Source organism: Rhea pennata, chromosome 2, assembly GCF_028389875.1.
Source record: "Rhea pennata isolate bPtePen1 chromosome 2, bPtePen1.pri, whole genome shotgun sequence".
Taxonomy (NCBI): Eukaryota; Metazoa; Chordata; class Aves; order Rheiformes; family Rheidae; genus Rhea; species Rhea pennata.
In genome coordinates this window covers 35,952,809-35,980,711 of record NC_084664.1, presented here as the reverse complement: position 1 = coordinate 35,980,711, position 27,903 = coordinate 35,952,809, and the positions used below count along the sequence as shown (strand labels likewise).

Sequence of the window (27,903 nt, the reverse complement as noted above, 5' to 3'; positions counted from 1 at the left end):
CAAGGTATTAGCTGTTGTAGCTACCATGTGTGCTAGAGGGAGAATTATCAAAAGCACAGAGAAGGAATAAGAAAGCCCCTGTGATATGACTGAGTATAGAAGATAAGCTCTCAAGTGAAATTCAGATTAAAAAAAATGCTCAAGACTGCGAGTAAAATATCCTGTTTAATTTCTGTAGCACTGAAGAATATAAGCCTTTCTTTCCCAGATTACTTCGAGATCCAATAACATGGTTTCATTATCAAATTCTTCTTGCAGTGAAAGCAACCTTTCCGGCCCTATGCAGTAAATAACCATTTGTGATAACAAAACGCTGATAACAGTGGTCTAAATATATTAGTGTGCCATTTTAAATACATCAACTTTTAAAATACTTTCCTGCACAGCCTGCAAGTGAAACTTCCAAGAATTAACAAACAAAAAGAGATGAGTGGGCAATGATAATGAAAGATGAAAACTGAAGCTGATCGTTACCATGTGCAAGAGACTTTATGAAAGAGACTGCGTTTGCATTCAGAACAGCGGGAGGAGACTGAAGGGTGAAAGATGGGTAAATCGGGGCGGTACATCCCTGCGTTGACGGTTTTATTGACAGCGGCGCCTCTCCACGAATACGTGCCGGGAGCGAGCGAGCGAGCTCGGGAGACGGCACGGCCGGCCCGAGGGGGCCGTTACCACTCACCGCCCCCAGGCGTGCGCCCCCGAGGGCCGGCCGGCGCGCAGCTCGACCCACCGCAGCCCCTGAAATTCGCCCTGAGGGGGGCGGCGAGCCGGACGCCCGCGCCGCGGCAACGGCCTCTCCCGGCCGTTAGGTCCCGTGCCGACACCCCGCGCGCGCCGCGCCGCGCCGCGCCCCTCCGGGCAGCCGCCCGCGCGCCGGGCGCTGCGCATGCGCGGCGGGCCTCGCCGAAGCCTGTCGCAGCCGCGCTCGTTGTCCCGCTGGCGGCGCCTCCTTTGTGACGGGCGGGCCGGGCCGGGCCACGCCCCCCGCGCGGTGTCGGGCGCAGACGAAGCGGAGGCGCCATTTTGCGCTGCTGCGGGAGACGGATTGGGAGGTTGTGGCGGGAGGGTGGCGGCGATACTGGTGGTGATAATAGTAACGGCAGCGGTAATAGCAGTAGTGGTAGTAGGTACGGTTGCTGTTCGGGACTAGCGTCCCCATTCGCCAACCTCGTGGCCAGGACTCTGCCGATATGAGCGACGTGGAGGAGAACAACTTCGAGGGGAGGGTGAGTAGCCGTCCCTACCGGGGCCGTGCCGAGGGGGTGACCCGGCCTGGGGAAGGGGGTGGGGGCGCTCTCCCATCTCCGGCACGGCAGGGGTGGGGGCAACGCAGCTTGTCTCTAAAATGGCTCCTCCGGGCGCCCGGGTCTTGACTGGGCCATGGGCGCCTCACTCTCCCCTGTTCTTTCCCATTCTCCCTCTTTTCTACCGACCTGGCGCTGAGGACTGGGTCGGGGAATTGGCCCAGCCCGAAGCTGGGCTCCGCTGTCTTCACGCTTACACACTTCCTTCTCCCATCACGTCTCTCCGTCCCCATCCCCCTCCTTCGGGGTGCAGGCGCTGAGCTGGTTTGCCTCCATCCCGCTACCACAGGCTTTTTCTTGGAGAACCGGGGTTGTGGCGCTGCTGTGAGCATATCTTTTTCTCGTCCCTCCCTCCACCCACCTTTTTTTTTTCTCCTCTTCCCTTGATCTCGAGCCGTCCAGGTCCTCTGTTGTTTCCCGGGTTTAGGCTTCAGAGTGGCTCCCTTTCCCCGTCCCCCCTCTGCCTGCGGGCAGCGCAGCTCTCCTGGCCGTGGCTGGGAGAGCGCGGTCCCGCTCACTGTAGCCGACGCCTCCGCCGGGGTAACTGGTGGACGGAAGGGCCTGGGTCCTGTTGTGAGAGGTGCGCTGCTTCTCCTGCTGGTGGCCCGCAAGCGGGATCTTCCTTGGGTCAGGCTTCCTGAAGCCGTCGGGGGAGGTATGGCCTTCGTTAAACCGTTGAAACTCCCCGTGCATCCAGCTGAAGGCTTTCTCTCAGCAAGCTGCTGCGGTTTTGTAGCCTTGTTAGGCCTGTTTCTTCTCTTTTCTCTCTGATTGCTGCGGTTTTTCTCTACACATCTGACCGGTCCTTTTTTGTTGTTTGTTTTGTTTTTTCCTCCTCCATCCCCGCCCCCCCTCTTTCTTTTTCTTTTCTTTTCTTTTTTTTTTCCCCCCATCCCTCAGTGTGATGATCAGGGCAAATAAGAATTAGAAGCTGCTTGAAACACAAATAAGTGTTGTCCTCACTCCATCCTTTACTCTTTTAATTTTTCAGGATTTTTTTTTCTTGACTCATAAGGAATTGCTTTAGAAGAACACCTGAGCATCCTTTTGGTGACTTTCTCTGATGAACCAGTGACAGCAGCTTTACAGTTATGTAGAGTTACTGCCTGGGGAAAGGAGCAATGAAATTTTGAAAGAGCATTGTCTATACAGAATTACTGTTTACCCTGTTGTAATGTTAGTTAAAAACATTCCCTAGGCTGAGAGTACTGTGCTTGGTTGTGCAGTGCCTGCTGCTGGTTCCTCAGGTGAGGTAAACAAAATCTGTTCTTGTGTTGATTGCTTTGACAAAGATGGCTGTGTAGCTATGCTCTTTCCAGCTAAACAGACTGATCTGTGAAAACTGGTTTACCTCTCACTTAAATCTGAAAAAGTAGAGCAACGAGTATATTTTGTATTCCATTCTTGAATTTATTCAACCTTCTAGTTTACAGTAAGGTGGGGGTTTTTAAGCTTTTTAATTTTCTTGTCCTATTGAAGTTTTTTCGATGAGAAATATTTGTATTAATAAAATACTGTGTTGAGGACCTTAAGTTCCTTGACAGATCTGCTGTTAATATTACAGAGTTAGTATAGCTGTTTGATTTCAGTATTTTTTATGTGTTTTTTCTGCCAAATGTAGAAGTAAAAAAATATTCTAACAGTCTGCTAAGTCTGAAAAGTCTTGCATAGCAGTTTATATGACTGCTACTTGAATTGACTTGTTCTTTTTTGGTGGTGGAAAACTTACTCTTGGAGAGAGCTGCTGACCCTGTTGAGCTTCCATCTGAAAAACATTTATTCTTTTCTGTCCCCTAATACTGGATTTTCTGAATCAGTCTAGCAAGCGTGCAGTGTGTTATCTACTGTATTTTTTCATGCAATTGACATAATGGCAGTTACTTAATTCATTTATAGTTTTGAGTTTTGTTCTACTAATTAAGGACATTCCTGAGCTGTTGTATTTTTTTTGTCAAGTAATAGATTTTCTTGTTTCTTATGCTATTAAAAATAACTGAAGTAGCAAGTGATATTTTAGGCTGTGATATTTTATATTTCATTTTCACTGGAAGTGCTGCAGGCATAAAATTAAGCACATGTAACTCTTTGGAGGAGTTTAGTGTTTAATTTGCTATCCAGTTTGGGTACAAGTTTTGTTTTATGCACTGAATGTCCTAGTGCTTCAGTTTACTATGTGCATGCACGCTGATCTGTGAGAGTATGGCATAAATTTTCAGTGGGTGAAGGAACTGCAGAAACTGGAAAACACATTTAAAAGAAAAAAAAATGCTTTCCTAGAAGTTGCCACAAATAAGAATTCTAAGTACCAGCTCAATTGGTTAGAGCGTGGTGCTAATAATGCCACAGTCACAGGTTAGATCCCTGTATGGGCCACTTGCTTGAGGGTTGGACTAGATGATTTCCAGAGGTCCCTTCCAACCTTACCGATTCTGTGTGCTACAGACAGTTGGTTTCAGTTCTTAGTCCTCCTCCTTTGTCCTTCTTCCCTGCTGCCCCTTCCCACCACACCCCAGTCTTTCTCTCCTATACACAATACTCAATTTTTAAACTAATCTGAATTTCTAAATGCTAAAGAAGTAAGAGGATTCAGTTTGTCCTTTTACATTTCATCAGTATAGACACATGTTGACCCAAAAAAAGCTCTAATGAAAATTGCTGAAGTAGAGATGAAGTCTGATGCCAAGATACAGGTGTTTATTCAATCAGCAGTAACCAAAAAATACAAGATTTTGTTTTTAAAGAGTTACTTACTTTTTAAGTGTTTCCTTGTTTCTTTGTGAAGAAAAAATGTTCATATATGAATACCATTAGTTCAGCTACATTTTTAAAGCTCATCTCAATATGAACATTAGATGAGCATGCTTTGAAATTTCATGATTTTACTTAAAAAAGCTTATTTTTAGCAGCATTATCCCCAACTATGTATTCTGCCGCTCATTTTCACTTTCAAAATTGTAACATCATTTAATCTGAAGAAGAGAAAATTTAGAGTAACATTAGAAATAACTTTCTAAGGAGATTGCTTAGTCTGCACTGTTTAAAAACTTGCTTTTTTTCAAATATTAGGTAAAGATAATTCTAAAGATTTTTTTTTTTTTTAATTATTGAGCTCATTTATATCTTACAATAGTGAGGTTACCTCTCCCCTCCCCCAAGCAAATGTTAGTCAGATATGCTCAGGCTAATTAACGTTTGTCCTATTTTTGTATTGTTTTTTGCTTCCACCTCAAGAAGTTCTATGTTAAGAATATGACTGGTTGAGCAGAAGAAATGGCTCTCTCCCTTCTCCCTCCTTAAAAAAAGTGGCTTAATGAAAAAAGATTGACAGAAGAACTAGAAATAGAGTGAACTTGCTAGAGCTAAGGTTACAAACATTAGAAAGGAAAAGGATTTTAAGTCATGCTACTTATCCAGTGACTTGAATTCTGGAGAAGCTGTGGATTTTTATCACTATGGACTTTTTTTTTTTTTTTTTTTTTTTTTTTTTTGTGAGCTGGTTAGACAAATGAGGCTTTTCTTTTTCTTTTTTTTTTAATCTGCTATTGTTGTCAAGTAACCAGCAGAATTAAGCAGTGATTTGAGTCTTACTTTCTCATAATTGTCCAGTTGTTTTTAATAACATGTTGTTCATCTGGTGCATACTCTGTAATGTGACTTTATAAGGTTTTCTGGAACACTGAACAAATTGTGATCTGAACAAACCTGCACTCTAGAAACCCCACTTACTAACTTTGATCAATCATTTTTCAAAACTTCTGATAAATTTGGCTTCCATAATCTCAAAAGTGTAGTAGTTTTCTACCAATATTATTATACTGTCTTATTAATAATTTTATTTAAAAATACAGCTTTTAATCAGGACAATGGTAGAAATCAATTTTAGAACTAAAGTTCTTGTCTCCCTTTATTCTAATCATGAGATGCCTCTTCCTGCTTTCTATAGAATATCACATTGATCTCAATCTAATAAACATTTAAAGAAATATATGGTTTTGCATGTGAGCCATCTTGTTGAAGGAAGTATACATAGTTCATGCCTATGCAAGTGGCTTTTGAATGAGATAAATTGTGAATGTCTTGTATTTCTTCATTAAGCTTGTGTTGAAACAATTTTATTTAATACATGTTCTGATGTTAACTACCTAAATATGATCAATCTTAAGATCAGCTCTTCACAGAAAATTTGAGGGAAGTCTCTTTAGGTAGCTGTAGTGTTAATCTCTCTAATAGTGGCAATCTGCCACCTCAGTGGAAAGGGAGGCATGAGACACTTTGCTTCCCATACAGTTTGAAATGCAGGCATGACAGTCTGCTTTCTTATGACAAATGTAAGGAGTTTTTTTTTTTTTTTACCTGCACTTTTTTCCACCTCTTTGTTTAATGAAACTATTAAATTCTACAATATTACCTGGGCTGCTCTTTTTGTTTCTTGTGTTCCCTATGTGATAAAGGAGTGAATGCAGAACCCTTTTCTGAACAATGAGAAGATAATTGTAAATTGCAAAATTTATTTGCTGAAGCTTGCTCTTTCTTTTTCTATTGGAGTGGTATCACTGTTAAGAGCATGGAGTTTGCTAATGTTGGTAACGTTATAAATGTATCTGTCTTCAAGGTAGCACAACACAGAGTTTGCCATTTCATACAGAAGCTTATTATGTGTACTACTGAAATATTTATAGAAGAGTGGCTTATTAAGGAATTGGTTTTATTTTTAGCCTAGAGTGATGGCACATAGATTAAACCAAAATTAGTTAACTGCTCATGAACATTAGGAAAGGTTGGTAGATTTCTGTCAAAACTTGTTGAAAAATAACATTGACTTTTCTCATAAATGACATGCCACTACATTGAGAGTTTCATCCAGTGAATGTAGGCATCTGTGTAATTTTTCTAATTCTTCTTTGTTCGCTTATGTTTCTCCATCCCATTATAAAGTTGGACTTTTGTATCTTCTTCATTTACTTTGTAAGATTGGGTTGATTGGGCTCCCCCCCCCCCAAGTCTTTTGTGACATCTCTAAAGTCTAAACTACAATTTTGCTAGCTTACATTGTTGCTAGACCTCTTCCAGTTTTTTTTGCTTTGTTTTCTGTTTTTTTCCTTCTCTTTCCCTACATGTGGTTTGTATTTCTTTTTAAGGTCAAATTAATTAATTCCAACTGATTTTCCTGGGTAATTCCATGGATTTTTTTTCTCCTTCCTTTTCACTTCTTGTGCATTGTTATAGAAAACCTAACTTAACTTCAGTTTATTATTTAGAGTCTTGCTTTAAATTTTGATAGCCTTGTAATAAACCGTCTGTGTCACACACTGAAATGGTAAGGCACGAAGAGCACAAATATGAGGACAAAAGAGTGAGTGACATGGAGGAACAATGTTTCCCTCTATATTTTTTCTTTGTGTTCTTTATCCCCCTGATAGGGGGGCTACTCTGACGGAATGCTTCTAAAAGACCCTTGCAGTTCTACTCTGCATAGAACTGTTTTTAGTGCCTTTCTTAAAGTAACTGTATTAGAAAGTAACATCGCTTTTTTTTAGGGATGTAAGGAAGATAATTGATGCAAGTTTTACCTAATGTTTTTATGATTTAAACAATTGGGCTGGTCTGAATGAAGCATACTAACAAGACTGTCATCTTGCTCAACTGGCTTACCTAAAGCTATTTAACAATTAATTAATGACTGAATTTATGTGATCATGGGATCACGTGGGAAGAGGAAGGGTCATACCCTGTCCATGTTCCATGTTACTCTTTCTGAGAAGAAAGAAGGTGTCAGGGATGAAGAATATTCTTCAGTGCTTTTTGTAACAGACTCTAGTTCTGCATATTCTTATCTAGTGAATCAGTATTTGTTGTCTTTAGATTTTCTGTTCACCAACAATTTCTTTGGCTCCAAGTACCACTTATTAGCTGGGGAATCGTTAATCCTGTTCCCCAGTATATACCTGAGGAATGAATCACCTCTTTTAAGGAGGTGTACAGTTAGAACTTCTTATTACTTTGACAGAGGGGAAAATGTAATTGGCAGGTGCAGTATTTGCTTCAAAGGGGAAGCCTGCTTTGAAGAATGCTAGGTAGTTAGCTGTCTGTCTCTACATTACAGGCTATGGTGACAGTGAATATAGTTTCAAATGGTCACAGCATGTAACTGTCTGTAAGCTTATAAGGATGAGAGTAGTGGCTGAACAGTTGCACAGTAAAGCAGAGGGCATTAAAATGCACAGTCGTGTGCAAGATAGTTGTGGGATGAGAAGCTGAGTTCAAGAAACAGTTTTAACTGTGGCCCTCAAATGAGAATCTTTAGAACAGAAAGAACAAAAATACTGAGGATCCAGAAAGAAATTGTAGTCTCTTCTCTCCTAAGCAGTAGTCAAATTTAGTTCTGGGTTAAATATGGACTGAAGAACAAAATTTGTAGATTGCTTAAGCAGTAGTATAGAATTGAGAGATTTTAATGCTTTGATTAGTACAATTGTCTTTTACTGTCATCAAAAGTGACATACTAAGAAAGAATGGTAATTTGTTTTTAATTACATTTTTTTATGCTGATATTGCAGAATGGGTATAAATTGTTTATGCAGAACAGTCAGATCTGTCTGTGATGTGGACTATGGTGGATCTTCATTATTATTTCCCTATATGGAAGTAAAAGAGGAAAATTATTTAAAATATCTTTGTGACTTCTTGAGGCTGTGAATCTCTTAATCCCTTCTTCTAGTCATGCTGATATAAATCTTAATAGGTACTTTTTTGGTATCATCCTTAAGTCCTTAAACTCTTGCAGATTATTATGATTCCCTTAGTCTCTCCTTTTGAAGCTGTGTAGGAGAATATAACTAGGTGATCTATGTTGCATCAGAAGATGAGATGTAATTGCCTGCCAATGACAGACACAGTATGCAACTGCTAACAGGTAATCTCTCTTTAGCTGCAGTTTACATCTACACCTCTGTTACTCTGATTTTGAAGTTGTATGTTTGTGAGTTTAAGCCCTGTAGGGGCAGCACAGATGATCCTAAAAGGACTTGACCTGCATGGAATGATGAAACATTTGCTTCTGGCAACTTAATACAGATTGATTGTCATAATTGGTGCTATTAGAATCCCTGTGAGCAATGTCATAAGATGCTGCAGTTGAATAGATGAGGACACTGAGTTAACTTCTTATATTGTATGGGAGTGATTGACACCTGAATGTTTTCTGATAGCTCCCAACACTTCTAGATTGTGCAGTATCTGTTTTCTTTTTTTTTCCTTAAGTTTCCAAAGTTCTTAGTGTTCAAGAAGTGATGTTTCAGATGTAAAGAATGTGGACAACACAGTATCCTCATGAAGGAGTGACTGAGGAGGGTGAATTGCTTGTCTTTTTTTTTTTTTTTTTTTTTAAGATCTCTTCTAAATCTGAATGATGTCATTTTTCTGTATTTTTTATATTACTGATCACTTTTAATAGGGAGGGGAGAGGAAATAATTCCCAGAGGATTTGGGAATTGTTGCAGGGGTGAAGTGTAAAGGGAAGATCTAAGGAGGCTATCAAACAATGAAGAGTACAAAAATAGAGAAGAGGTAAATAAAAATCATGTTAGTGGCTCTAAAAGGAAATGTATTTTTAAGTGAATTTCAGACATAAAAGTAAAAACACCAGAGAATGTTTTAGTAATATGTAAGTGCACATCCCTTTTTTATTTCAATGAAAGTCATTAAGATCAGTGGAGAGCCAGTTTAATAAGAGTAGCCTGTAATACAGACTTGATACTATGGTCCACATGTTGCAGCTAAACTTTGAAATTAGCCTTCATTAAGTTTATTATGCCTTTCATCCCAATAGGTAACATTCTCCATATGTCTCTTGTCCTTTTATTGAGGTAAAGTGAAGTGTGGCTACAGCTTTATCTGTGATGTTAGTAAAGGGTCGTTCAAGTTCTATTTATGGTGGATGTATTGTCTTAAAATGTGGGGAAAGAGTGCTTTGAAAAGGAATTAAATTCTTGAGTACTTTGAACTGAACTGCAAATGGAAAAAACTGAATCTAGACATGGGCAGAATAAGAAACAAAATGAGAAGAATCATGGTGAGAATGAGCAAGAGGGGAAAAAAATGAAAATAAGAATAAAATGTTACACTTGTGTGAAGGGAACTTGCTTTACATTTTTCATTAAGAATTTTGCACATTTTTGTGAAGTTAAGGATGGATATAGCATACATTTTCTTTTTATTTTTGTATAGCTGAACTCCCTAGAAACATTGTGCACTAAAACAGGAGGAAATCCTAACCTGCTCTTTGTTTGCTTGTTTTCCTAGTTTTTTTTTTTGTGTGTGTGTGTGCGCGCGCGCATTATTATGCAAGAAAAATCTCCTGTCTTTCCTTGTAATGGACTGTTTTGAAATACACTATTATGCATCTTGCTTTATATGGATAAGTTTTATATGCAAGGAAAACAGGATAACAATGAGGAAGAAAACATAGGAAGAAAAATAATTTGTCCTGCATATGTCTATGTGCATGTAGTATATGAGTAAGTATGTGCATAGATAGCTTTTGATTGGAAATCTTTGGCCATTCTGTTGAATAGAGTGTCTAGTAAAAATGTGTAGGAGTAGCGTTTGGGCTTTTTAATACTGAGAAGTACAAAGTTGTTATTTTAAGGGGGAAAACCACACTTACTGATATTGATAATTTTAATATAATTGTGCTAATTAGTTTTTAGTAGATCTGTGTATCTTACAAAAAAAATCTGAAAGGGGAGGAGGGTAGCTTTGAAAATATAGTAAAACACTGAGAACTCAGTAAGCTCGTTGTTAGAACATAGACACTTATACAATTTTAAAGAATTTTTTAAAAATTGTTTTATAAAATAGTTTCTTGCACTTTACCTGCTGGCATTTCAATTTGGTAGATAACATCTGAACTCCAGCAGAGTTTTATAATCCCCACGTGCTTAAATATACTAAATGTTCTTTTTCCATTAAGGTTAATGTTCGTGAAGAGATTGAAGAGTTTTTTCCAAGAATGTGGAAGATAAATCAAGATAAAAGAAGGCTAATGAAAAGTATTAAAGATCAGAAAATTAAAATTGAATGGGGGAAAAAATTGAACAGAAGATTGGTCAGATAGAAGCACTTGAATGTTTTTTTTAAGGCTATAATGAATTGTTTGAATTGGGGAAGAATGCACGAAGTATGAAAAATGAAAAACTCAATGAAGAATGAAGAAAAGTAGAAAGCAAGAGTGAAGTAGAATTAAAAGAATCTGGAAGAATGAATGGGTCCTAGGTTAAGTAAATGTATGGTTTATGTTCCAGTGTCTGTATGATCAAGTTGTAGATGAATTTGCATGATTACTTAGTTAATAGAGAATTGGTGATCTGGTTCAAGCAGGGAACTATTTGAGGAGAGCATACAATATTAACAGTGGGTTAGCAAAATGAAATTTGTTCTGGAGGGTATTGCCTAACCATTTGTTTTTCAGGAGCAATCAATATAATAGAATTACTGTACTTTAAATGTTAGGAGTTAGGCATTTATACAACCAATACCATTTGTAATACTGTCTCCTTTGTTAGGAGTCTCGCTCCCAGTCAAAATCTCCAGCTGGGAGTCCTGCTCGTGTAAAATCGGAGAGCAGGTCAGGATCTCGCAGTCCATCGAGGGCCTCTAAACATTCTGAATCGCACTCTAGATCAAGATCAAAATCAAGGTATGTCCAGGAAGGAGTGTGGGTTAATTTGATATTACCTATGACTGTTCTTTTAGGTGTGCTGCTGAGACTTTGTTGTTGTTGTAAAAAGTATAAATCTTCTTCAGGGGTGTATTAACAAGACTGTTAGTGGATACATGAGGAAGGGAGAGGAGTAGGAGGAAAAAAAGTCAAGTGAATATTGCAGCAAAGGTAGTTTCTTGTCTAACTGTGTTAGGTAAGAGAGGAGTAAACTTTATAACTGTTGAACTATGGGAACAGACTACATGGGGAGGTTCAAGAAATACTTAAATTGGAGGCTTTAAAGACAAAGTATAGCTTAAAGTAGGCATGGAGAGCTGCTTAGTTTATGGGAGCTTTAGGTTTAAGTTAATCTTATGGAGCTGCACATACCCTTCTCTGTCCCTTTCTAGCCCAAGAATGTGTCTGCACAGGTAATAATCCATCTTCTCCTATTCACTTCCCCAGGGCAGTCTAGAAAGAGCTCTAAAATCTGCAAATTCAGCCTAATGGTATAGCTTCTCTTCTTGCAGTGTTTAGCCAGATAGCTGACAACTGCTGTTAGGATATAATGCCTGTGTGAAAGTGTGTAACTTAACAGGATGACACTGGTTCAGAACTGAGTTTATCATTGGCTGGATGACTATAAAGAATAGGAGACTAGGAACCAAGTAGTGTGTGGGGTTGCTTTTGTTTTTTAATCCTGAATCAGGTGTTTTTTCAGGCAAGACAATATTTTACATTGTGGTGTATCTGGCTTCTGTATCACTGTGCGAGTTCATAGGTTCAAGTTTAAACTTTGAACTTCCTGAAAATTACAGTGAAAATAATCTTCATTTTATGCCAGAAGCGCTCTCTGAGTTAAAAATCATGCTACTGGCCAGGTTATTGTAGATCTATGTTCTTTAGATGCACAAAATGCATCTTTTAGAAGAAACTAAACTATTTTATTTGTTGTGAGCCTCTATAAAATGAATTCAAGATTTTTCTCTGAGAAATGTAAGGCTTACTATTCCGTAGATGGTATGTATATGACCTAACTAAAAGCTTTCTCTTTGTTGAAGATCCAGGTCCAGAAGGCATTCGCACAGACGTTACACTCGATCCAGATCCCATTCCCATTCTCATTCCCATAGGAGACGTTCTCGAAGCAGATCATACACACCAGAATACCGTCGTCGAAGGAGTCGTAGTCATTCTCCAATGTCCAACAGAAGAAGGCACACTGGCAGCAGAGTATGTCATGTTCATCAAGGCTGAGTATCAACAAAACAATTGTTATTTCAATTAGTGCAGTCCAGGTTACATGCAGGGTGAATCTGACTTGCTGCTTTGTTTTTGGAGGGTGTGGGAATTGGTTTTCTTAGGCAACAAACTTTTTCCTTGCAGCTGGGCAAGTCAGCATGTGCAGAAAGGTGGTATCTTTTTCCCTCTGCTATAGAAGTTGAGCCCTTATCCTTGCTTTAAATCTTTTCTTTTTTTTGGTAATAGTTCCAAGTATATATATATCCTTCACAAAGGGGAGAACAAGGGGAGAAAAACTACAAAAATGTCTACTCCAAAATTGACTAGATGAACAAGGGAAGTAAATTCTCAATTATTTATTTGCATATAACTTGCATTATATTCAAGATCACTAGTGATTTTATGCCTCTGAGTACTGAATTTGGTGCAACTTGAGAAAATAAACCCTTTATATTTTTAGCTAATGTGTGAGTCTTAAGAGGTCAAAATCAGTGAGCTTCTCAAAATTTAAATGAGAAGCAACCTAATATCTCTATATGAACAGGAAGACGCACAGGTAAAATAACCAAGTTCTAATATTCTGGCTATCTTATCCTGAGGACTTTCTCCCGAAGTCCCTGTTTGTAATGATTTTGATGTCTTAGCTTGTGGTTTCACATCAAGCTCATATAAGTGCTGCTTCATGTCTGCCTCTTCCTGAGGGCTGTGGTATTTTTCTGATCCTTACAGTTTCCATCTGTTTCAGTTTCCCTGAATCTTTTTACTAATTCTGTCAAAAAGAGGATTACTTTTTTGCAGGCTTAACTCTGTGAAGCGGCTCACTAGAATCAGATAAACGTCAGTGTGAGGGTGAAGTCAAGAGTGTGTGTAAGAGAACAAGACTACAGCAGTGCCAATTTACAGTGACTTAAGCTGTTATGAAACAACATTCATAGTTATGTTTTTTGCAGATGGTTCCCAATGTGTAGTCATAGTATAGGGTTAGCAGATTTCCTGAAGAAATAAAAGTGAATCCCTCTTACTATTTTAGAAAATACAATAATATTTCCTTCTGTGAAGAAGTCTGTCTTTTGCCTTGGGAATGGATCTGTAACATTAAAGTCCTTTTCACAGTGAATTCCACATTAGTCCTAAGAAATAGTTCTAATAGTGTCAAAACTAATCTTTAACCTACCAGATTTTTTTATCTTTTAAATGGAAGAGATTCTAAAGGCATTAGAAAGATTGAGAGTGATTTTTTTTTTTTTTAACTTCTGCTTATCTTGTAGAAGGGTAGAAGGAGCTTTGATACTGTGCTGATGGGGGACAGCACAAGAACCTAACGTAAGGACTGGCTTTTAGCCCTCCACAGTAGTCCTTACAGTGATGATGTAACTGCCACCCATTACTCAAGTACGGAGAACCAATTTGCACACCTCATTTTGCCTCAGAAAAGGGTTCATGAGTAAGGGGAATACAAAGAAGGACAACATAGAAGTACTTGTATAGAGGGATTTGTCCAGCAAGAAGAGCTTGAAAGGAGAAACAGTAATTTAAAAGATTGAGAAGTTTGATTAGACTTGTAAGAGTTTCAGTCATAAATGAAGTGTATAGTTTTTAATGCCGCTAAATAAATAGGTGCAAGAAAAAAACTTCAGTTATACAGGTTTTCAAATGACAAGTTAACACTTTGACATTATGAATTATAGAAGATTCATGTTTAAGACTGAAGTTTGAACTTTGGCCAATTCTAAAAAACAAACTTCAGATAGACCAGGTGTTCTGGGTATTTTATTTTTGCAATGTATGCTGTGCAAAACTCAAAGAAGAAAAATGCATAGCAATTTTGAAATACAACATTGTAACAATGGAAAAAGATAGGAAGGGGAATTCAATATGTCAACAAGCTGTTATTTATATCAGTCTTATATTTGACTCCCTTGTTCTGTTAAATAAGGGCATGCTTACAAATGAATGAATCACTTGTGGTCTCAGTGGTCAGGAGACATAACTCAGATTTTTTTTTCATTTTCCTTAAGAAATCTTTGGCTGAAACCAAGTGCAGCTTGTAGGAAGTCTAGTGGCTTACAATGCTGTCTGCTTACTGAGTTTTCTGTGTAGAGTAGCATTGTTTCAGTTGGCAGTCTCTGTTTGTTTGTTTGTTTGTTTGTTTGTTTATGGAGAACAAGAAGGAGAATCATTTTCAGAAAAACATTGAGATAAAGCATAATGCTTATAATGAGATCTAAGCTATAATGCAGAACTGCTTATCAGACTGCTACTTCCTACATGGAAGAACACTGTTCAAATACTTTTTAGCTCTTGCATAAATAAAAAGATGCCCTTAACTTAGTAATAGACAACAGTTATCTTCTATTGCCATAGTTCTCAAACTCTTGTTCTCTGGAGACTTAAACATATTCCTGCAGAAGTGTAGAGCGCTGTAGGGTGAACTTTAGCCTACTGTCCGTAGACATGTTTTTTATTGGTTATATTTTGCAGACTCTTTCTCAGGTTTCTCTTTCTCAGGGTCTGCATGCTGCAGGTTAAAATTCAATGACCTACTTGTATGTTTCAAAATTTTGTCTTTCTTTAGTTACTTCCTCTCCCCTCTTACTTTCTGTTAGGGACTGTGGAATAGTTTTCCTTGGCTTTTAGTGTGAATTTGTTTTGCGACTGTATTTTAAAGCAGAATTTTCTTTTGTTGTAGAATTAAACTTTGAAATGCAAGGCTTTACTTTAAAAATGTCATCTTGATCTCAGAGGTTGTAGTATGGAGTTGGGAAAAGAAAAGGACAAAACAGCTAAACTTGTTGATTGAGTCAGATTGGAAGGCTAGCTCTGAGGCATAACTTACAGTGCATTGTAACTTAGAAATTTGAAACTGAAGTATGAATTTGAACTGTATCAACTTCCGGTTGTTGTTTTAACAAACATTAAATCTATGCATATGGCTGCTATTTTAAATTGCTTCTTCTAGGACAGCAGGCATGAGAAACTTAACTGAAAAAAATATTATTTTTGGTCAAGATAATTCTTACAGTGCCACTGGCATTATGTAAGCTGAATAGCATTTGGAAAAACTAAATATCATAAAAATGCTGAATCAGATGAATTGCAGTGCATGTTGTACAATTTTATTTGACTCCTTTTAGTTAGATTTAGTTGAAGTGAAATGTGTAAGTGATTTCATTTACCTGCTCTAGAAGTTTGTGCGTTTTTTTTGGGGTTACTGTTTCACAGAATACTTCAATACTTGTAACTATCTAGGTGAAGGAAGCAGATGATCTTCATTCAGTTTACAACTGGGTTGAGATCACTTTCAAATGTAAATACTGACTTCTATAGTTGAATAGGAAATGTTGAGGAGAGAGGAAGTAAACTGTTTTAGTAGAATTTAAGTTATTGTTCAACTGTCCTTGTTTAGTAGCTCGGATACATTTAATGTGTGAAATAGGAAGCAGCGTGCACTGTTTAGTACCAGTGGTGACCTTTCAGAGGGGCAAGAGATGGGACTTCAGGTAGGCTGATCTGGTCTCAAGCGTGAACTTCCATATCATGTCTGCAGCTTGTTGGTGATTCTAGTGGGAAACGTTGATAAAACAACTTCCTTTTCTACATCTATTTTATAAATGGAATGTTTCATTTTTCTGAATTGGAATTCTTCAACATGAAAAGATATCCTTTGTCTGCATTAAAAAAAAAAAAACATGAAATCAGTAGCTTTTTGAAAATACTTTAAGATTGGAATGTTAACTGTTGAAGTATTAAGGTTTCTAATAAGCAACAGATTTAGATTTTTTTCAGCTAAATTTTTTTTATAACATAATTGAAAATGGGAAATTTTGATGAGAGAATGGTATCACTTGTTTTAATTAACTTAATTGGAGTTGAACATTTGTCTTACCAGGCTAATCCAGATCCTAATACTTGTCTTGGAGTGTTTGGTCTCAGTTTGTATACCACTGAGAGAGATTTGCGTGAAGTCTTTTCCCGTTATGGACCTTTGACTGGTGTCAACGTGGTTTATGATCAACGGACTGGACGATCCAGAGGATTTGCTTTTGTTTATTTTGAGAGAATTGATGATTCTAAAGAGGTAAGGTCATGGTTTGCTAATTGTGACATACATGCTGTTTATGTGTTGTCTTCAGAAATATCTTTGTAGAAATGTTTTTGAGTGATTTTACTAGATAGCTATCAGAATGAGATTCGTTTAAAGTGTTCAAACAACATAGCACTTCTAACCAGCAAAGTAGGTGAAGCACACTATTTCTGTGTTGGGATTCTGTGGGCAGACTTACAGCTCAGGCCTTGAATTACTAATGAAGGTCACACTTTGTTCAGTTTGTTCATTTAAAATTAAGTATATTGTAGAGAAGCAGATATTTAGCATTTTTGAAGTATTTTGGAAGTTAACTTTTTGAAGTAGTTTCCTATACCCATCAAAATTCTGAAGATGCTCTTTGTTTCCCATTTTCTACTCTTAATCTGTCATCATGTATTTGAAAAATAGGGTAGTTGGTACTGGTTTGTGCTTCTGACAACTTTGTTGTTTGGACGACTAGTACTTTGTCGCTCAACTGAGATGTTGCTGTCTGTTGTATAATGGATCTGTAAGGAAGGAAGTAAAAAATCTGAACGATACCCTGTATTGTGCTTCGTGACAGCAGGCAGTATTTATTACTTGCGTAGGGATACTGTCAACATATTTTCCTAGCCATGAAAAATACTGAAATTTGTAGGTGCATTTGCTATTTAAAGTAAAGATAACGCCTATAACTTTCTTTCAAAATGCTTTTTAAAAAAAGAACCACTATTTCAGTCAGGGCTTTTAGTCACATTTGTTGTGTGTACGTTAAGAACAGTGCAAACACTATCTTAACTTACAACCATCCACTATAGTATTATTCATTTTTTATTTGTTGTCAAACTAAGCCACAGACTTCAAGCATCCTGTCTATGAATGAACAGCCTTGGTCAGATGTTCCAGTTTTGCTGTTGGATCTTCTTTACATTAGATAAGTTCCATGCCTAGTGATTGGTGTGACCCTTCTCACCTCATGTTGAAGGAAGGGAAAGTGACAACTGTGGACGTAGTAACAGTGGATGAGAAATGAAAACTTAGAGCTGCCTGTGCCAGTTAGTGACATTTTAATGAAAAAAAGTTTCATGGATGACTTGGTTGGGGTAGACTGAGTTCTGAACTTTGATAGATCTCTGGTGTGATACTGAGCAAGCAGCTGTAAAAGGTGGAAAGGACAGACAGTGTTCTGTGTTGTCACACTATCAGTTTTGCAGAGTGAGAGAGGAGTTAATTGGGCTGCCTACTCAGTTCTGACTTTTTGACCTTACTTCTTTGCACTCCGTTTTTGATAGGATTTTTGAGAACGACGCTTCCTCTGTGGAACAGTTAATAATCCAAAATACTTGGAAAATACTTGTCACATTAATGTAGCAGTCTCAACTGTTTGTTTTACAACTTTGTCTTTACAAATACAATTTTTTATTTGTGATAAGCTGTGGTCGTGCATGATGCCATGAATTTCTTAAAGTGCTCCATGTAAATAGCATGAATTAATTTCTGTTGGTATGAAGCTATTTTGGCAGATGCTACAAAATTGTCAAATGTAAAGCAAAAAGGGGAAAATACGTGCAGAATCAGAAATACAGAAGATGAGCTCCTTAAGCAAGAACTGAAAAAATCGAGTGTGTAATTGGGGATGCAGTTAAGTTTTCCTCCATTTTCTTTCCTAAATTATTTGTTTTGCAAATTTCAAGTGTTCTGAGGTTTCATGTCCTTTGCTCTCCCTACCCTTTTTGCCTCCTACTCTGTTCCAGCTCTTTTGGGAGGAAAAAACAGGTTGGTTTGACTTGATTTCATGGACCTTGAAGACCAAATTGAAGATAGCAGTAAGTGGCTATTAGTGTGGAAGAAAGGGGTATCATAGCTCTAGGTATGATACTCTGTCATAGGTTCTTTAGAAGGAATGCTGAAGGACATGAATTAATTCTCTTTTTGTAAGACAGGTGCAAAACTAAAAGCTAGATACGCATAGAGGAGATGCTTTTTACTTTTATTCTGAGTAAATAGAAAAAAAATGCTTACGGATTAACTATACTTCTGAATAAAGAGAATATGAAACAGTAGATACTTAGCTGAATTCTAGCCTTTTAAAGCAGTTCTACATGGATTAGATAGGTATAGAGTACTACATAACAAATTCTAAAGACTTCTTGTCTTCACTATTGTCCTTCCAAGAAAGGTGAGAGCAGGCAACTTCTCAGTTGATCTACTTTCAAACATTGTTGGTATTAAAATATGGCACCAAATGAATTGTGAATAGTTATTTTTAAGTTTCCGTATCTTGTCTAAATGTAGCCCAATCACTTGTGTAATTATGTGGATTCTGATACATTTGAAATCCTGTCAAGCTCTTAGACATGGTCCCTTACCCTTCTTACAAATTTGATTTGTTATTGAGCTGGTTAAAATGTTGCTATCTGTTAGGAGTCTGAAACCAACTGATACAAAGTTTCTAGTTCCTTATAGTGATAAGTAAAATTGAGTATATAGTAACTCAGTGTTGTGGAAATCCATAGACCTTGTGAAATAATGCCTTTAAGAGGTGATATTTTCTGCTGTTCTCAGGAGGGCTGATTACCAAGTTGATGCATGATTCCAGGGTAAACATGGTACATGTAATTATAGTTACTATTAACAATGAACTGCATGGTGGGCCTAATCCACAATGTAGGACCATCTTCTGAAATTTCTGGGAGTGTTCTTTGGTCCATTGACCTGTAGATTCTTCCCTGAATATTTAAGTGATTGTCTGTTTTCAATGCACAGTTTTCCAGTAGTGTTACAGTTAGTTTCTGGGACATAAGTAAATAGAACTTGACATTCATTACACTAGTCTTCCACAACATAGCTGAACTTCTATTACTGTAGGATTTTTTTATATGCTATTTGTATAACTGCTGTATCTCCAGATGCCATTCTGATTTCTTCATACGTACATAAAAATATCAAAAGGGCAATGAAGGATAGCGAAGCTTATTTTCATTTAATTGCTAGAGCAATTTTGGAGTTTCAGGACTTCAGATTAATGGTGAGGCTGCTGTGGTTTTATAATCAGTCGTTAATGATCATCCTGGCTATAGAGAAGGGTCAAGGTTTAGCTTTTGGTAACTCCTACTTAGAGCAGCTGACGTAGCGTCACAGTAGCTTCAGTCATTCCACTTTAACAGGACTGAGAAAAAAATGTTGGACACACTTCTTTGTGAAGGAATTCTCCTGTGTGATCTTCTACTCTCACCTAAACTCTGCTGAGCCTGAGGAGAAAAAACTTCACAGTCTGGACAGAACATTCCTTTTCCAATAAATGTATTTTAGTGCAGTGGCCTAGTGTTTGCAAGACAGAGCACTTGACTTGCTCATTATACTCAGACCCATATTGAAGAAACTCACGGACACTATCTTCAGTTCAAAATTTGGTGAAGGCATATAGCAGACAGTGAATGCTGAGGATTGACAGTTATTGATCCAGAAACCTTAAGGTTTGCTGTGCTAGTGCATTCTTTTCGGTGTGCTTGTTAAAAACCTGCTTGACAAACTTAAGTTTTATGTGCCTTTTTCTAGAAGGAAATGATATTCTCTTCTATGGGTGTGATGTTTTGTGGATTTTTCTTTTTAAAGAATTTCTTTTTTCTTAGTGGAAAAGTAATACTTGGAATTGATTTTTTTTTTTTTTTTTTTTTGGCCTTTTGACTATTGCAGTGTCATATTATGTTGACCATCCTTCTGCCAAGTCTTCAGAATCAGATACAAGAAGTACAGCAACATTATGTAAAGAGAAAGATCTGCAAATATGTTGTGTTGAAGATTATTCCAGTAGATTGACATTTTGTATATACATATATATATGTATAGAATCTTCAGTATCTGCAGCATCTTTACCAAACTATCTGCTTGGTTTGTAGTTTTTTAGCTATACTATGAAGAATTTTCAGCTACCCATTGCATTATTAGTTTGAGGCAAATCTGTATACTAAGGTGGTTTATCTCAAGGTTGAAAATAAATTAAGAGATTTGAAGTGTCTTTGGTAGAAGTGTCATAATATGAGTAAAAAGCACTTTGTGGTGATGATTGCTAGTACAGTTACCTGGGATTTCACATGCAGTTGTCCTGCTTTTTAGTCAAGTCATATTGTAAACTGGTAGTTCTCAAAATTGAGACTTCTAAAGACTGAAATAATTTTAGGAGCCTTATCTTAATTCACAAGACCATTTAATCTGTGGTGCAAGCTAGTCGATTTAGAAACATCATTATTGGCCTAAATTTCTCCCATGACTTGTCTGACAAGTGCTCTTAAGTATTGTTCATGGTATCCAAGGGACCCTTCATATACTAGAAAGGAGCACAGGAATGTCTCGTATGTTTGAAATTACAAGTTACAGGGTTCTGGAGACTGAAGTAAAATGGAATTGCTAATACTTACAGAAATTTTACATTCAGTTACTCATTCTCTGAAATTGTATGTTTCTTGATTTTTGAAACTACAAAGTGTACTTTAAAACTCTGCTGATCATATCTTTTTTTAACTCAAAAATCCAAAATACGTGTATATCATTACCAATGTTCTAATTGTTTAAAACTTCCTCAAACTAGAGTGGCTAAACTGACTGTCATTCAGAGGTGAAATGGACATTGAATTCAACTTGCAAATTACAGTTTAGTGGGGGTTTTTTTGTTTGTTTGTTTGTTTTTAAAGAAACTATTTCTTATTGTTGGGGTTGGTTGGTTTGTTTGGGTTCTTTTCCCTCTCCTCCTCCTATTGGATGTTCTTCAGAATGTCCTTTTGGATGGCTTCATTAAATCCAGACTTGAACTGGTGGCAAAAGTATCATGAGGAAAAAACTAATTTTTTATGTCCACCTGTCCCATGCTGTACCTGTGATGCATTGGAGATGATTTTTCTATTGGTGGAATTTAAGTACAATATGGGAGAACTTTTTTTTTTTTTTTTTTTTTTTTTTGTAAATGCTACTACTGCGGGTAGAAGTCTTTTAATAGTTATTTTTAGATCTTGAAAGTACTTCTCTGGAAATGAGTGCCATCATTACATACTTGTGTTTGACTGTATAAAACCTTTCATAAATATCACCGTAACAACTGCTCACAAATTATTGAGTATACTTAGTCTGTATTTTGCTAATTTTGTAGTGAAGTCACAGTACTGAAGCAATTCAAAGCAATTTTGACACAATATTAAATGAAAGCTTGATGTACTTGTACAAAACGAATAGTATCCTGTTTGAACCTCAAGGCAGAAATGTAAAGTGACTGACATTAGTTCTTATGAAGGACGTTGACAGCTCTGCAAAGTCAGGCACCCCCCCCCCATAAGCATAGTACAGATTACATTCTTTCCATGCTGTCTGCTTGTTCAAGCTGTGCTTTGTGGCATTATACAAACTGAAACTTCATTTCCTTCAGTGAATTCTTGACTGCTTATCTAATACCAATCACCTTTGTAATTTTTTTGTACATATCATTAAAAGCTCAGTGTTCCCAGGCTACTTAAAAAAAAAAAAAAAAAAAAAAAAAAAAAAAAACCACTATCTAAATACTAATTAATGCATTTGGGAAACTCCGAATATAGCAGTTAGTATCAGATTAAATTGAACTCAGTGCAATTTCATGTTACCTTTGTAACTGTTTTGAGCCACTAGAGGTCATGGCTCTAGTTTGGGAACTGTTCATCTTGCCAAACTAGCAGTAGTTACAGACAATAATTTGAAAGAGCTTTATTATTATGGATAGACTACTTCCAAGTTTAAAACAGTAATCTAGGAATTAATTTTTACTTGCATCTTTTCCAGTTCCCATTCAGTTTTCTGACTGCCAACACACAGGTGTATATTTTGGCCTGAGAAATCCATTTTTCCTTCAGGATTTGCAACCACACTTAACAGTATGTGCTTATTGAAATCCTATTTACTTGCTGCTTACTGTCTTCATCTTGCAAAAGCCAGGCTAATTTTAAGTCTTCAAACAATATTCAGATATTTAGAAGAAAATCCATGGTACTGTATAATGTCTAAACCCAAATGTAACTTGTCTTTCTCTTAAATGTTTTATTTGATTGTCTAGAAAGTATACTCATCCTTTAGACAGTATTTGAAAGTGTTTTCTGTAGCATTTGAGTGAATTTGCAAACTCTTTCTGTTTGATACTTAAATACTTTAACACAGCTTTCATGCATATCCAGCAACAGTTAAGCAAATTGAAGTTTATTTTGAATATAAAATGATAGTCTAATAATGTTGTAAAATCTCAAACTTATTTGTAAACTGATTTTAAGTTTACTGATAGTTTTGCATTTTTTTAAATTACTTGTGTGTTCTGAAAGGCTTCAGACAAAATTTGTACTACTGCATCGTTTGTCTAAAACTAGATTTTGAAAGAGGACATCAGCAGTCCTTAGCTGATGAAATCATTTTAAGTATCTTTGTTTCAGAGAGTTAAGATGTGCCTGAAGCATGATAGAGAGTATTTGAAGACATCTTTGGGGGGAGTTACTGGTTCCTAATGACTGAATATTGGGTTTGTGATGCCTTATCGATGGTTCTCTTTTCTGCCTTTGGAGAATGTAGACCAAAATGTAAAAGGCTTTGTGTGTCTGTATACGTTGTGAAGATTTTGGGTTATTTAACATTTATATTTGGCAATTTTTACTGACAACTGTTAAAAGCCAACATTTTTTTTTTTTTTTTTTGTTTGGTCATTGGACACTGTGACCAGGCCCTTTGGGTTTCATGTAGAGCGGATAACTATTAACTACCCTGTGCACTGAACTCTTTGGTAGTTCCAAGACTCTAAAAATTAGTTTGTCTGTCTTGTTGGTGGATTGCTTTTCCCTGTACTGCTCCCTGTGTTAAATAAATCTTCCTCTTTCCTTTGAGGTGTTTATTCATTTAACTAAACAAGACACATTTGCCAGATGTTCTGGGTTTGAACTGGCTTGATGTTGGCTAAGTTTATTACTCTGCAAGTTGTTGATCTGATACAAAAATGTCATAAAGCAGAAAATTCCTTACCTTTCAAGCCCCATTTCCTATTACCATGTTTCCATAAAGATTTTTTTTTATCATAAAGCTAGTTGTTCAGCCAGCTGGGTGTAGCGTTCAGTTTTAGGTTATTAAATACTGAGTACGTACATGCATGTGTGTGTGTTTAGTTTATTCTTGTGGAACAGGGCTTTAGTTTCCTAGCCTTGAGGGTGGGGTGTTATTCTGTGTGGGGTTTTTTTTGGGGGGGGGGTGGAGGGACTTTCTTTTTTTTGTTAATGGCTATGTTTCAGTATCAAAACATACATTTTAACAGAAGTTGAAAGATTTAATGTTTGATTCTGCTTTGCAGTTAGCTAAATCTAGTTACTCTATTGTTCAGTGGGAGCAGAGCTCACTAGGTGGCGATATAGTATAGATATAAACAGCATTATTAAAACAAACTAAGTGCAATTAAATAGGTTAGCAGATATCAGTCACTTATAGTTTGGACATATAAACATTAACTGTAGGGGTGTCAGTTTTGCTGCTTCTTCTATAATTTAATTCAATAAGGTTCTTGTTAGCAAACTGCAAAAAACTTCAATTTCTGAAAAATTGTTCATTATATCAAAGAAAATGCTAAGCTCAGAGTCACCTTTTATGTTTTGAGCCTTTTATCAAAGATAAATAATAGTGAAATAATTGTGTTGCTTAATTCTCAAGGTTAAACAGTGTCTCTTCTCCACACATGAAAATGAAAATAATTCGTATCTTGGGCAAATCAAGTATTGTAAATTGGTATTTTAGAGATCTTAGAACAGCGAGTGGAAGGATCAGAGAATTTTGCCTTTGCGAATTCTAATGTCTATCATCTAGTCCAGCATTAGCTGCTTGTTAAATGTTAAAGATTGTTGTGGTGGGTTAGGGGTGTGTGAAGTTTTTTGGTTAATTTTTATTTATTTATTTATTTATTTATTTAAGTTACTCTTACATGACTATAATCTAATTCTCAGAAGTACGCTGTGGTCCTTTGAAAAGCTATTTTCATGATTTTGAGTTTGTGAAAGGCCATTGTATTGATTCAAAGGGTAGAGAAGCAGGGGCTAGAACACCCAGTGAGTGTGTGCACAGGCTGCGAGCGGGTCTGAGGACCCAGGCTTCTCGAGCGCAGACCATTGTGTGTATTGCTTTAGCTAGCTGCTATTGTGAGAGCGAGTGGCGAGGAAGGTTGTAATTAGGTATCCATGTAGGCTGAACCCGCCATTTTACTAAGCTCTGCTGGAGTAGGTCCTTGTAAGGGAGATGGCAGGAGGCTGGGAGAGCATGAAATGGCAGCCGACTTGCAGTAATCCGGCCATATGCACCCTACAGGAAGCCACTGCTTTGCACAGCTTCTGAATCCGCCCGTCCCCTCTGGGTTGGAGACGGCAGTAGGAAGGATGCAGTTTGCAGGAAAAGCTGCTTTGAATTTCTGTTTACCTTCCTGCTGGGTAGAAGACTAAGTCTAAGGAAAGCAACTGTGTTAGTGGTTAACAGTGTGCTCGCTTGAAAAGGGATTGCGTGTCACATTACTTCAGCGCCCCGGTGCAGTCCCGTAACACTGCTGGCGTACAGGCTGGGGGATGGAGACCAGCCATTCACCACAGTGGGGCACTAGTAACCAGTCTGAATAAAACAAGTTCAGGGTTTGCCCTTCTGACTGAAAATAGTGTGTTCTTGTACTTACCCTTTCATAGTTACCAGTAATTTGCAGATCTTATGTCTGTCCCTGTTTCTCTTGTCTCCTGCAGGCAATGGAGCATGCAAATGGTATGGAGCTGGATGGCAGGAGGATTCGGGTGGACTATTCAATCACCAAGAGAGCACATACACCCACTCCAGGCATTTATATGGGCAGACCAACCCAGTAAGTTCACTCATTTCCTTTTAATGAGACTAAAGTTGGTTTAAATGGAAAGTTTGAAGTCTGACTGAAGAAATTGAACTACAGACACCTAAATGTTTTCTGAAATTTTAGAGTTTTGCTAATTATAGTTTATCACAAAGTATTTCCATAAATTATGCATTATTGTGATTCACATGCTAGTAAATTCTCCTGAAGTTCATTGTATCTTATTGAAGTTTACTGGAGAAGTTATTTAAAAATTTTGGTATCTATCATAGTTAAGACACATCTAGCTTACTGAAAGTATGGAGATACCCATTTGTCTTTGACTTTGGTGGGAGTTAGGCTCGAATCCCCAGCAGATTTTTTATGAAGATGCATTTCATTAAATAAATGTTCTATTATTATTTTATGGCACAGTCTTAAGTGTTTATTTTTAAGAACACTGGGGAGGAAAAAAAAGCTTTTAAATAACATAATTCAACATGAAGAATAAATAGCTGAAGTGTTTTTTTTCTTTTCCTAATAGCAGTGGAGGAGGTGGTGGTGGTGGAGCAGGTCGTCGCCGTGACTCTTACTATGATAGAGGATATGACAGAGGATATGACAGATATGAAGAATATGACTACAGATACAGGTACTTTATTTTCAGTTTATTTTTGTAAGAATAGTGGATTTGTGGGAAAACTGAAAAGTTAGGTGACAAAAAATGTTATTCCATCTGTAGCAAGATTCTATATATTCTGTTCACATATATGCTATGTGTTAGGGCCTCCTTATATTATGGGATTAAAGTAGTCTTAATCTTCAAGGTTCATGTAGATCAGTTACATAGTAAACAGTTGGGAGAAGGGTTAGTCTTGTTACCTGGAGGAAGTAGAGCAATGCCCTACAAATGTACAGGGCAAAAAGGAAGGGAAAACTCCTTCCATATTGCATAAAGAACCAGGTAATAAATAGTGTTGTGTTAGGAAAGGCTTGTTTGTGCATGCCTTTAGTATACTTGACGCTTCCTAATCATCTCACTATTTTGAAAGTTACCTAGTGTCAGAGGAAGTTCTTTAACAAGAGTTATACGCATGTGTGAAAGTAGCCCCGCTTGCAAGGCTGTTAAGGATTTAATAAATGTTGTCTAGGAATATCTTACAGTGCAAAAGATCAAATGGAGAAATATAAAAGCATTTGTTAAATAACTGGTAAGCTGCAGCCAAATAAAACTGAAATCATTCATGCAGGCCAAGTCTTTCAGCACTAAGGAAATGGTTCTGTTCTGTAGAAATGTTGTGAATAAGGCCTCTTTCATAACGGATGTTGTTGAGTTTTTCTTTAATTTCCTTTAAAGGAGACGATCACCATCACCTTATTATAGCCGATACCGATCACGATCAAGATCCCGTTCCTATAGTCCAAGTAAGTAAATGCAAATGAATGAATAGAATCTGGCTGGCTTAAACCTTGCTATTACTAGTATTAAATGGTCAGTGGCTGTTCTGAATGTGACAGCAAAACTAGTTTATCTAACTGGGCATTTTCAATCTGAATTTGTGTTGTATACAGTTTGTTTATAGTAATGGTGTTGTCTTTTTTTTTCCAGGGCGCTACTGAAGAACAGAAGTTACAGTTGAGGACGTGATTTTTAAATATAAATTTCAAATCTTAGCTTCCCTTCTGCTTTCCCTCTCATTCTTCCTTTCCTTGCCCTCCATCCAGCTCTTTTACAGATCTTTAATTCATTTAGAATATACATACTTTCAGTTGAAGTATTCCTATTTTCCATCCCTCTTTATTGTAATACTCTTAAATATTGTAATTGTTGTAGTTCTTGTGTAGTAAAACATCTTAAGCAAAATTAAATAGAAAACCCAAGGTGTTGATACATTTTGGAAGTAATTCTGATTTTGTTTTTAAAACAATTGGACTCTTGACTAATCAAAAGAGAAGAGAGCATTGATATTTTTAAAGCTTGCATGTCATATGTAATATACACACTCAGATACTTTAATATAAACCTGCATTTCCAAGTAACTTGTTAATCTTTCTGTTAAGATGTTTACCTATTACTTTGAGAAACAAGTAACAACTTTTGAGCCTTTTTCTGTAATGACAAATTTATTTAGATAGTCATGAACCAGAGGATCTTTTTGTCGGGTAGTTGCTTTGAGTGTAGAATATTTGAGCTAGAGCAAAGTTTGGTACTTGATTGACCGGGAAAATAGATTCTTGTACACTTAAAATTAAGGCCGTGTTTTATAGATGAAGCTTCCAGACTGCTACACAGTGGATAACATTTGAAGTTAAAACTTTTTTTTTTTAATTATACTCGTTTGAATATTCCCTCTTAATCAGTGCAGGAGAAAACTATTTATTGAACATAGCAATTAGTTGTATAATTTGCTGTTCATTTAAAAAGAAACAAAAAACCACCTTTTTGGTATTGCAATAATGGTTAAGCAAGTTGTTTCCAGTCCTTTTTGGAGTTTGACAGTATGGATGGAAAAACCTACAACTACATGTAAACCTTTTTTTTTTTCCTTAATAAAAGTTAATTCCACTGAGATGCAGTGTCCTGTCTTGTTTTGTATTATATGTCAGCTTAGTATATATGGTTAATTAAAGATATGCTAATCAGCGTATCAGCCGTACAGATAATAAAATTGACATTTATCTATCTTTTTAGGAGTCTTGTTTTCTCTGAGAAGCAGCATGTAGTTATATGGAATGGCTAAGCAGA

At 37.0% G+C, this 27,903-nt stretch overlaps 1 protein-coding gene across 3 annotated transcripts; it reads left to right on the top strand.

The window, feature by feature from the left end:
* The first annotated feature begins 1,004 nt into the window (after positions 1–1,004).
* On the top strand, positions 1,005–27,727 carry TRA2A (transformer 2 alpha homolog). 3 transcript variants are annotated; one of them, XM_062569226.1, is made up of 8 exons: positions 1,005–1,229; positions 10,871–11,004; positions 12,141–12,240; positions 16,139–16,327; positions 25,078–25,193; positions 25,702–25,809; positions 26,515–26,582; positions 26,767–27,727. In XM_062569226.1, the coding sequence occupies exons 1-8, from the start codon at positions 1,194–1,196 to the stop codon at positions 26,775–26,777; spliced, it is 762 nt and encodes a 253-aa protein (XP_062425210.1). In that variant the 5' UTR covers positions 1,005–1,193; the 3' UTR covers positions 26,778–27,727. The 3 variants fall into 3 exon arrangements, with proteins under 3 accessions (XP_062425210.1, XP_062425209.1, XP_062425211.1); XM_062569225.1 differs by having other exon boundaries at positions 1,007–1,229; positions 12,069–12,240; XM_062569227.1 differs by having other exon boundaries at positions 1,012–1,229; positions 10,279–11,004.
* The last annotated feature ends 176 nt before the right edge of the window (positions 27,728–27,903 follow it).